The sequence below is a fragment of the Salpingoeca rosetta genome (assembly GCF_000188695.1).
Source record: "Salpingoeca rosetta unplaced genomic scaffold supercont1.5, whole genome shotgun sequence".
Lineage (NCBI taxonomy): Eukaryota > Choanoflagellata > Craspedida > Salpingoecidae > Salpingoeca > Salpingoeca rosetta.
Genome location: NW_004754929.1, coordinates 1,314,116 through 1,324,115, shown reverse-complemented (window position 1 = coordinate 1,324,115; position 10,000 = coordinate 1,314,116). Strand labels below are relative to the sequence as shown.

General features: G+C 56.7%; 5 protein-coding genes across 5 annotated transcripts in view; 3 read left to right on the top strand and 2 right to left on the bottom strand.

Annotated features, from left to right (window-relative positions):
- Positions 1 to 1,404, bottom strand: part of PTSG_02352 (uncharacterized protein) — a 3,129-nt gene extending 1,725 nt beyond the window's left edge. Inside the window, exons 1-3 of the mRNA XM_004996783.1 lie at positions 1,227 to 1,404; positions 478 to 872; positions 1 to 154 (exon numbers count right to left, since the gene is read on the bottom strand). The exon at positions 1 to 154 is cut by the window's left edge and continues 391 nt beyond it. Of these exons, the coding sequence (XP_004996840.1) occupies positions 1 to 154; positions 478 to 872; positions 1,227 to 1,398 (721 nt within the window). The 5' untranslated portion in view covers positions 1,399 to 1,404. The remainder of the gene's footprint in view (positions 155 to 477; positions 873 to 1,226) is intronic.
- PTSG_02351 (uncharacterized protein) lies at positions 1,216 to 3,822 on the top strand. Its single transcript, XM_004996782.1, has 5 exons — positions 1,216 to 1,698; positions 2,061 to 2,144; positions 2,315 to 2,408; positions 2,601 to 2,712; positions 2,953 to 3,822. The coding sequence occupies exons 1-5, from the start codon at positions 1,418 to 1,420 to the stop codon at positions 3,558 to 3,560; spliced, it is 1,179 nt and encodes a 392-aa protein (XP_004996839.1). The 5' UTR covers positions 1,216 to 1,417; the 3' UTR covers positions 3,561 to 3,822.
- On the bottom strand, positions 3,689 to 5,028 carry PTSG_02350 (eukaryotic translation initiation factor 3 subunit G). The gene has a single exon (XM_004996781.1). The coding sequence runs from the start codon at positions 4,930 to 4,932 to the stop codon at positions 4,207 to 4,209; it is 726 nt and encodes a 241-aa protein (XP_004996838.1). The 5' UTR covers positions 4,933 to 5,028; the 3' UTR covers positions 3,689 to 4,206.
- Positions 5,029 to 5,285: 257 nt separating this feature from the next.
- Positions 5,286 to 8,438, top strand: PTSG_02349 (uncharacterized protein). The gene is made up of 5 exons (XM_004996780.1): positions 5,286 to 5,570; positions 5,690 to 6,845; positions 6,914 to 7,063; positions 7,219 to 7,314; positions 7,493 to 8,438. Exons 1-5 carry the CDS (start codon positions 5,365 to 5,367, stop codon positions 8,255 to 8,257), a joined length of 2,373 nt encoding a protein of 790 aa, XP_004996837.1. The 5' UTR covers positions 5,286 to 5,364; the 3' UTR covers positions 8,258 to 8,438.
- A 32-nt stretch (positions 8,439 to 8,470) lies between these two features.
- Positions 8,471 to 9,950, top strand: PTSG_02348 (uncharacterized protein; the record flags this gene model as incomplete). Its single annotated transcript, XM_004996779.1, has 6 exons — positions 8,471 to 8,550; positions 8,776 to 8,862; positions 9,012 to 9,201; positions 9,300 to 9,521; positions 9,704 to 9,772; positions 9,939 to 9,950. The coding sequence occupies 6 exons, from the start codon at positions 8,471 to 8,473 to the stop codon at positions 9,948 to 9,950; spliced, it is 660 nt and encodes a 219-aa protein (XP_004996836.1).
- Positions 9,951 to 10,000: the final 50 nt, after the last annotated feature.

Below are 10,000 nucleotides of genomic sequence, written 5' to 3'. Positions count from 1 at the left end.
GCGTGTACCGCTCGGTGGAGTCGGCTGGTTCGCGGCGGAACTGAGTGCCGACGATGGCGTCCGGGTGCTGCAGCAGCACGCGCAGCTGTGACGCAACGCGGTCGTTCTCCATGTAGTCGTCGGCGTCCAGGAAGCAGAGCACATTGCCCACAGACTGGAGCAAGGGACAAGGGTGGGGCACGGGCGGTTAGCGACAACGACAGCAGCAACCGGGTAGATGTGGGGGGGGGGTGGAGGAAGAGTGAACATTGTGTCGCGTGGTAGTCGGCATTGGCGAGCGTGGTGAGCAGGCGCGAGTGCTGCGTCAGGATGTCATGCGTCACATGTGACAATGAAAGGAAGCTAAAAGGGGAAGGAGGGAAGGAGGCGAAGGAAGGCGAAGCAAAGGCAATGGTGGGAAGAGAAGGGAAGGAAGGGAAGGAAGGGAAGGCAGTGTTGCCGCGTGTGCTGCAGGTCAGAGCACGGTGACGCACACACCTGTTGTATTGCTCGGTTCTTGGCGAACCCGACACCGCCAGGTTGAAGCTCGCGTGATGCTGGTTGGCAGGAGCACACGTGCCGCAGCATGTCATCGTCCTCGCCTGCGGTGTGGTGTACCGTGGTTGTGTCCTTAGTCGCAACACTCCCTCGGCGTGCTGCGTCCTTGCCAGTCGTGCCAACAGCAGGTGCGTTAGCACCGGTGCCGGCGTCACTCTCCAGCGTTGCTGTGCCACAGTGACCACCTCGAGTACCATCACGGCTGCCAAACCGCCGCTCGAAGCACTTTGCGCAAGACACACGGGTGTGGATGCCAGCCGCATGCAGCCGTGGTATCATGCGGCGCACGACATTCAGGGTTCCGTCCCTCGACGCGTCATCATAAATGGACACCTCTGTCAACGTGGAGACACGCGGGGGAAGGGCGTGGGTGGGAGGAAGCGAGGCACACGAAGAGCGAGCGTCATGAAGTGATTGATCACACAGAGAGAAGGGGAAGGAGGAGAGACAGACAGACAGACAGACAGACAGACAGACAGACAGACAGACAGACAGACAGACAGAGACAAAGACAGACAGACAGAGACAAAGACAGACAGACAGAGACAAAGACAGAAAGACACACAGACAGACACACAGACAGACAGAGACAAAGACAGACAGACAGAGACAAAGACAGACAGACAGAGACAAAGACAGAAAGACACACAGACACACACACAGACACACAAAGCCCACGGTTGACGTACCCAGTGGTCTGTGCGTCTCCAGGAGTAAGCTGGCCAACGCACGCTCAATCCGCGTCTCTTCATTGTGGGCCGGTGTCACCACTGTCACCAACACCCCACCTCCACCATCATCACCTTCTTCCATCACCACCAACAACGTGCGCGAATTGCAGCAGAGTCCTCCCACAAACATTCTCGCACAACCAACAACAATGATGAGGAGGGTGGTGTTGCTGCTGGCGTTGGCGGTGGTGGTGGTGGGGAGTGCTGGGTGCTGCATGGGCGATGTGAGGCGCATTCGGGTGGTGGACCAGCCCGCAGGCGGAGCACACGCGTCATCGTCGTCCTCGGCTTCGTCGTCGTCGTCGTCCTCTTCCTCGTCCTTCTCATCGTCGTGGCCAGAGCTGCATGGCCGCGTGCCGAAAGCCGCGTTTGCTGGTCCCCAAGCGTTTGCGCCGCTCGTGTCCCAGTGCTTCTCCTACTCAAAGTCAACGTGCGTGTGCATGCGTGTGTGTGCGTGTGCGTGAGTGTGTGCATGCGCGTGTGTGAGTGTGTGAGTGTGCTTGTGTGTGGGTGTGTGAGTGTGTGAGTGTGTGAGTGTGTGAGTGTGTGAGTGTGCTTGTGTGTGGGTGTGTGAGTGTGTGAGTGTGTGAGTGTGTGAGTGTGTGAGTGTGTGTGTGAGTGAGTGTGTGAGTGTGTGAGTGTGTGAGTGTGTGAGTGTGTGAGTGTATGAGTGTGCTTGTGTGTGAGTGAGTGAGTGTGTGAGTGAGTGTGTGAGTGTTGTGTTCGCTGCTGTTTGACTCCACTCAACTCACACACTCGCTGACACACACACACACACTCTCAAACATGCAGGTACTTGTACCGCGTGTGCTTGTTCGACAATGTCACGCAGCATGACATTACCAGCACGTGGCAAGGCTATCACGGCGTCTTGGGGTTAGCTGCAACCGTAATTGGCGGGACGTGTGTGTGTGTGTGTGTGACATAATTGCGCCTGTGGCATCACGATCACTCTCATTCACACTTATGTGTTCGGCCACCACTCATCCTTGGACTCTCCTCTGCCCCCTCCTTCCCCCCTCTCTCTCCTTCTCTCTCTTGTGTAGCACGTACGCTGAGTGGACCTCATCCCGGGACGCCCTCACAGGGCTGTACTTCAGCAATGGCGACACCTGCCACAACGTCGACCGTCACGCAAACGTACGGCGTTCACTGCAATGTGTGTATGCATGATTGTATGTGTGATTGTATGTATGTGTGTGCATCCTGTGCTTTGATGATGATGAGTTTGCTTTGTGCGTGTATGTGCGTGTATGTGCGTGCGTGTGCATGTGTGTTCGCCGCAGCAGTAACAACATGAGGCATCTCCATTGTCGACTGCTTGGCACACAGGTGACGTTTGAGTGCGGACAGAAGAACCGGGTCGTTGACGTACAAGAGCCGTCCATGTGCCAATATGTGCTTCGCTTCGAGACCCCGCTTGCATGCAACGACACCCTGGCCTGTACGTAACGGGTGACCAGTGCGGGCCGTTTGCGTCGTTCACCTCTCGTGTGCACCATTCACACACGCCTCGTGTCATGTTCACGCAAACACATACATGTGTATGCGAACCATGCAATATGCATTCAAACGCAGCCACTGTAACTTCACACACACACACACACACACACACACACACACACACACACACACACACACACACACACACACACACACACACACAACACACAACACACAACAGTGGAGCGAGCGCTGTCAGGGATGCGAGCGGCGCGACTGGCCACCCTCCGCGATGAGCTTGCACACGAAGAGATTACAGAAGCCGGGTTTGACCGGCGCCTCCACCAGCTGCTGGCGATGGACGGGCTCGTGCCCAGGCCGTCACGCAGCACAGTCACCCCCGCGTCCACCGCCACTGCCGCTGCAAACCGTGAAGGCGACACAGGCACGACGATGTCAGACGATATCGACAGCCACGGCGGCGAGGATGCTGTGCGCGTGGAATCACCGCTGCTGGGTGCGGGCGATGACATTGAGTGGGATGATGAGGACCGCACCGTGGGTGACACGCGTGTGCAAACTGCTGCATGCTTGCAGGACCGTGACGTGCTTACAGCTGTGCGTGAGGCTGCGGCCACTGCGCTGGCGCAGCACGCTGCCGTGCACGATGTTGACGGCGTTGTTGACGCCATTGTCGAGCAGCTGCAGCTGCGAGTAGGGTCGAGCAGCGCCAGGGTGGATGGTGGTGCTGGAGAAGAGGCGGCTGTTGGTGTCGATGACGGTGAACAAGACACTGACAGCAAGGCTGACACCAACGCTGGCGGGGGTGGCTGGTGGTGGAATGCATAGCAGCAACAGCTTGCTCGGTGGCGGTGATGTGATCGGTTACGCGCGCGCATGTGTGTGTGTGTGTTTGTATTTCAACACCACATGCTCGCATGACTCTTTCATCACGTTCCTCTCCTGTACATACGTGTGGCAATTGTCTTGTATGTGCGTGCACATGCACGCATGCTCTCAATGTGTGTGTGTGTGTGTAATCAGGTCACCTGTGTTGACAGTTGTGCCAAGGGTCTCATGTCACATCACTCCTTAAAATGTGTAATCTCAGTAGTGAATCATGGATGGTGTGGAGGGAGCAATCAGCGAAAGAGGGGGGTTGGGTTGTTAAGTGCACAGTGAAGAGGAGGAAGAGGGGTAAAGTAAAGAACCAACAGCTTGCTGCAAAACCCACACGAATCACCATCACCGTGCATCGACAACACAAAGGGAGTGTATGCTGTCGAGCCACATGGCAGGACAACGTCAATGCGCATCAACTCACGCGCGCAACACCGCCGCGAATCAGCGCACAACAGAACACACACGTACGCACACACAGACACACAGACACACGAAAGCACACATAGTCACAATCACACACACACACAGACACACACACACACATACATGCACACATACATGCACAGAACATCAGAACAAGCACGAAAAGGACCTATTTCCTCCTGGGCTTGGCCCACTCGCACGAAAGCACAGAGGGGCCATAGCGGTGGCCGTCCAGTTTCTCCAGCGCCGTTGCAGCATCCTGGCGCATGTTGAAGTCGACATATGCAAAGCCCTTGGCGTCGCCAGTGCGCTTGTCCTTGGCAAGGAACACGCGGCGCACGGGGGCGATGGCGTTGCAGAGATCGCGCAAATCGTCATCTGTGGTCCAGGGCGGCAGGTTGGTGATCTGCAGGCTGGGCTGCTCCTCATCGAAGGCAGATGCGGCGCCGTTACGCGTTCGCGGTGCACGGTACGCGCCGGTCTGTGGCCGCTTGGGCATCTCCTCCTCCGTCTTCTCCTGGCGCAGGGCCACGGGAAGGCGGTATGGCACGCTCATCTGCTGTGCCTTCTGGCGCTGCTCCTCCTGCTTGCGCTGCTCGGCGGCCTCAGCCTCTCTGGCGGCAGTGAATTCAATGAACACCTCATCGCTGATGGACGTGGTCATGGGCTCCGGGCCAGGCGGCGCGCGCGCGGACTTGCCAAACTTGGCCCACGACCGCCGCGCCAACACGCGCGAGGGCATCTTCACTTCCTCGCGCACAACGTTGTACACTGTCGTCTGCTTGAACCGCTTGCCGTCTTCCTCGACCACCTCAATCACCTTCTGTGTGTCTCCTTCCTCAATCACCAGGCGCTCGTCCACAGGTGGCAGCTCCGTCGCGTCTGTCGCCGTCATCGTCAGATGTGTGGATGTGTGTGTGTGGGTGTGAGGTTATGCTTGTGTGGGGTGAATGCGCCTGCTGTATCTGCCAAGGCACGTGAAAGGCGGGGGAAGTTGCTCTCAAAGGACAATTCATACACATCTTCACACAATTATCCGCGTCACCAAATTCGAAACGACAAACGGGTATCGCTCAATTATAATGTCCTCAGTGGCTTTTCGTTGTGATGTGAGCTGATGGAAGCGTCTAGGGCGTCTTTGAGCGCTCTTTCCGGTGGTGTTGGTTTCGTTCGGATCTGACAACGAGAAGTCAGTCAACGAGCGCTTGCAAAATTACCACCCAAGCCAGAATCGCAATCCGCCAAAATCTCAAACTCGTCGGGAAAGTGGTGAAAATCGACAAACAAAGTTGGGAGGTTGTTTTTTGAGCGGCACACCACCACGACGATGAATGTTGATGAGGACGACTTTGAGGGTGAGGAGGAGGTGTTTGATGATGGTGCTGCTCGGGAAGAAGTGGCAACAGCACTGCTGATGCTGATGCAGAATGATGCGGAAGAGCGCACGGTGTCGCCCCTCAGCACTGCAAGCGCCGAGTGCAACGAAGCTTTGCGCACTGGGAACGATTTCATTAACAAGGAGTACTTTGGCGGGTGCGTCGCTTGCTTTCTTGTCAGCTTGCAGCAGTGATGTGGTGGTGGTGTATGCGAACGCTCTGGCGAGCATGAGTACTCATCACTCTGCCCTCTCCTTGCGCCTGTATTCTTTGCAGACCTCTTCGCATGACATCCCTCCTTGAGGGCGACAACGCTGGTGACGATGACGATGACGACGACGACGACGACGACGACGATGATGATGATGATGGTGGTGATGATGTTCAAGACACACCACTCTCTCCATCATTGTCGCTCCTGTGTGAGGAAGAGGTGCCGCCAACGCCAGTGAACGTCTCATCTCCGCGCCTTCCACCGTCTTCGCCCGCCGTGTCACAGGAGGTGCATGGGACAGCCGTGGCACTTCCGGACACAAGCGGCTCGCAGCCAAGACCACCGCCGCTGCCACTGCCAGCGAGTCTAATGCACCCACGTGCTCCAGTGCCGGCTTCAGCTGCCCCTCCTCTCCCGATCCCTATTCAATTCCAACCACACCTGTCGCGACTGCTTAGCAGCCCGCCACCAAAGCGCCCTCGACAACAACAGCAGCAGCAGCAGCAGCAGCAACAGCGAAACGATGCGCCGCCGATCGACCTTGTTGCCAACGAGCACTATTGCTCGACTGCTCTTCTGCCACAAGTGGCCGAGGTCGTTGACACACTCATCCCACAACCACCAGCAACCGCCACCAAGTCGCAGCAGTCAAAGCCATGCGGAATACGCCAGTGCAAGTGTGCTGCTGGCAAGGCTGGCAAGTGCTGGAAGACCTTTGGCGCGGGCACACTTGAGAGTCTCCGATGCCAGGTGTTCGAACTCAGCCAGCATGACCGCCGTCGCATGGTGCAGTCCATCGTCTCCACGAGCCTGAAGGTGCCGCCATGGCAGGTTGGCAATGGGCGGGATGATGCTCCGTGCGAGGACGGGTGGCAAGAGCACGTGCCGGACCGGAGCAGACTCACTATCGACTACCGCGTCCTGGGCGTGCCGCTGTGCAGAGAAGGCTTCCGGAACGTGCTTGGGATTGGAGGTCGAGTCATCAAGGAGGCAACCCGAGACGTAAAGGCGGGTGTCATTGTGCCGCGGCCATCGCTTCACGGACAACATCTCAAGGGTCGTGGGGTGTTCACTGCCCAACGCGTTGTTCACTTCATCAAGTGGGTGGCCTCGATGCACGGGCTGCCGAATCCTGCGGGACGCGGGGCCAAAGTACTGCTGCCCATCTCCTTGTCGAGGGCACAACTCCACAAACGCTACCAGTCCGCCACGGGTACGGTATGATCGTGTGCGTGTGTCTGTGTGTGCATGCTTGCCAGTCGCTGTTGCTCCGCTGGTGCTTACAGACCCTTGTCGTGTGCATGCTGGCTGCAACAGGTGATCAGACGTCGCTGGCCACGTTCAAGCGCGTGTGGGCAAAATATCTCAAGCACATCGGACACGCCAAGACCCGCACGGATGTGTGTGACACGTGCTCGAAGCTGAAGAGCGGCAAGGTACAACTCCGTGTGTGCGTGTGTGTGCGTGTGCGTGCGTGCGTGTGTATGTATGTGTGTGCGTGCGTGTGTGTGTGCGCGCGTGTGTGTGTGTGTGTGTGTGCGCGCGTGCGCGTGACCACTCATTCTGGCAACTTCACCGCTTCACTCGATAGATGTGGGAGTTCCTTATTCAGCACCTGAAGATGGCAAAGGCCGAGCGCAAGTTTATGAACGATTGGACTGAGTTTGGTGGGAAGGCAGATCACCACGTCATCAGCTTCGACATGGCAGGCACAACTCGCCTCCCTCACTTCCTGGAGCAAAGAAAGGCAAGCTGGGGTGATGTGTGAAAGGGGGGTGAGGATGAGGGATAGGGGTACTGCTGTGAGCTCGGTTTGTTCTCGACCTTGTCTCACCCTGTTGCGCACGTTGTGTTCACAATGCCAGGCGTTCTATTACGAGAGCGGTTTGAAGGTGGAGGCGTTTGGTGTGACAGACCTGGCGCGGCGCACCCAAATGAATTACGTCTGGCACGAGCAAGACTCGCCGAAGGTTCGCGGCGCCAACCTCATTGTGTCCCTCGTCTATCACCGCCTGACATCGATTGGCAGGCGTGACGTCCTCTACGCGATGGCCGACAACTGCGGCGCACAAAACAAGAACTGGACGTTCTTGTTCTTCTTCGCTTCATACGCGCACGTGTTCAAGTGCTCGGTGTACTATCATTTTCTCCTTCAGGGCCACACGAAGGGCCTGCACGATGCCTTCTTTGGCCTCGTCAAGCGAAAGCTCAAGACGGAGGACGTGTTCACGCCTACACAGTTTATGGACATCGTCGAGCGCTCTTCTGTGGCCAACGCCGTGACCAACGCGGCATCAGTCCCCATCTACAACCACACCGCACGCCTTGGCCTCCTCTTTTGTCAGCAGAAGCAGCTCAAACCAACCAAGTACAAGCACTTCTTCTTCGACAAGGACAGACTGGGTGTTGTTCGCTACCGCGCATCAACTTCAGACGAATGGGCGGAAGTGAATCTGCTTCGGCCTGGCGTTGGGCCAGAGCACATACACGCGGGCATCTTCACTGATGGTGAGCGTGTTCCCACCATCACCCTCTCCGCCAAGCGTCACGAGCAGCTGCGAAACATCAAAGAGAACTTCTTTCACGGCGTGGAGCATCTAAAGGACCACTACTACAGAGAACAGCCATGATTGTGTGTATCTCTTCGCCTGCACTGTGCATCTCTGAGCTCATCTCATGCCTGTTTGTGGGGGTGATTTTGTGCGAAGGTTGTTGCGGTCAGTAAAACAGTCACCCACCACCACACACACATCGCACGAAGGTGATTTTTGGCTCATTGGAGAGCTCTCGAAGAGCTCTTTTTTTGGGGTTTTGGCGTCTCTGAAGCCCCACACAACCCTTTGATGGCTTTTTCTCGTGTCCCATTTTTTGCCACTGAGGACATTATAATTGAGCGATACCCAAACGGGCCCGTTCACAGCGAGTAATTGTGGGTAGTTTTGGGTCGAATACTGCGTTCACGGCCACGCAATGTGGAGTAATTGGTTGATCCGACGTAATTGCAAATTACCATCCCCCGACTTGTGAAAGGGTGGTAATTTGGGGTAATGGCGCCGACGGTTGTGCGAAGTCCGGTAACCGTCAGTCGAACCCGTTGCACCGATCGAGCCAACTGAGGACGGTAACTGTCACCTTCCCCCAATATGAGCGTGTTTGGAGAGGGTACAGCCACGAGTACCCACGCCTTTGCTCGTCTACTCGTCTACGTCGCTGCACAGTACAAGCCACGACGGTCGTAGGAGCAGCGCACGTTTCCGAGGTACGTTTTGATCCCAGTATGCATGGCAAACTGCGTTGTATGGCTCTCCCGCATACTCATATACGCGCGCGCATATGTGTGTGTGTGTGTCGCTCGTTCTTGTCGATGGTGCTGCCGTCCATTAGGCGTGAGAAGGACATCTTTGGCTTGCCAAATGAGACGTTTCGCCAGAACTTCCGTGTCACCAAGGATCAGTTCTGGGAGTTGCTTGATGTCATTTCTCCGCACCTCCCCAAACGCCCTGGGACTGACGTGCCCGATCGCGTCGTCCTTGTCGGCCTGCTGTGGATGTTTGCTCACGGCTGCTCTCTTCAGGTGCGTGCGTGTTGCGTGTTGTTCCCGTTGATGATCTTTCCCGTAGGTACTTTGGCCACCTCGCTCACGCGTTGTTTCCGCACGTGTGCTTTGTTCAGGCTGTGCAGTTCTCAATTGGGATCAGCAAGTCCATGTGCAGTACGCACTTCCCCGCGTTCGCCAAGGCGATCATCGATGGACTCGACAACATCTCGTTTCCAACTGGGGAAGAGCTGAAGGAGGAACAGCGGCGATGGGCTCAGGATGACTTCCTCGAGGGCTGTGTCACGGCTGCCGATGGCGTGCACATCAGATACACCCCAACGACGAATGGCCACGAGGTCCGTGAATGACTTACAGTGCCCTGTACTCTATTCCCACTGCTTGCTTGGGCCTCTGCTCTGTGTCCCCATCGTGTCGTTCATTCATATAGCGCCCGCTCTCGTCTCACACCGCTCACGTCCGACACATGGCATGTGCCCACAACGTCGCACTTGCGCATACTTGTGTGTGTGCGATACAGGAGCGTTGGCGAAACAGAAAGGGCTTCAAGTCCCAGAACGTCCTTGTTTGCGCCTCGTTCGACAGACAGGTTCGCTGTTCTTGTGCGTGCGTGTGTGTGTGTCTGTGTGTGTGTGTGTGTGTGTGTGTGTGTGTGTGTGTGTGTGTGTGTGTCTGTGTCTCTGTGTCTGTGTCTGTGTCTCTGTGTCTGTGCGATGTGTGTGTGTGCGAAGCTGTGCCGCCAATTACCGACCCAGGTCACCTCATAGCCTGCCATGATGCGCATCGCACCACAAAGATACAGCACGTCGTCCTTGGC

Bases quoted from the DNA above. Each gene is read 5' to 3' on its own strand.
- PTSG_02349 (XM_004996780.1), top strand. From the start codon at position 5,365: ATGAATGTTGATGAGGACGACTTTGAGGGTGAGGAGGAGGTGTTTGAT. The intron at 7,064-7,218 runs GTACAACTCCGT...TTCACTCGATAG, and splicing joins CGAAGCTGAAGAGCGGCAAG to ATGTGGGAGTTCCTTATTCA. The intron at 7,315-7,492 runs GTCATCAGCTTC...TCACAATGCCAG, and splicing joins GTGGGAAGGCAGATCACCAC to GCGTTCTATTACGAGAGCGG.
- PTSG_02351 (XM_004996782.1), top strand. From the start codon at position 1,418: ATGATGAGGAGGGTGGTGTTGCTGCTGGCGTTGGCGGTGGTGGTGGTG. The intron at 1,699-2,060 runs GTGCGTGTGCAT...TCAAACATGCAG, and splicing joins TTCTCCTACTCAAAGTCAAC to GTACTTGTACCGCGTGTGCT. The intron at 2,145-2,314 runs GTTAGCTGCAAC...TCTCTTGTGTAG, and splicing joins GGCTATCACGGCGTCTTGGG to CACGTACGCTGAGTGGACCT.
- PTSG_02350 (XM_004996781.1), bottom strand. From the start codon at position 4,932: ATGACGGCGACAGACGCGACGGAGCTGCCACCTGTGGACGAGCGCCTG.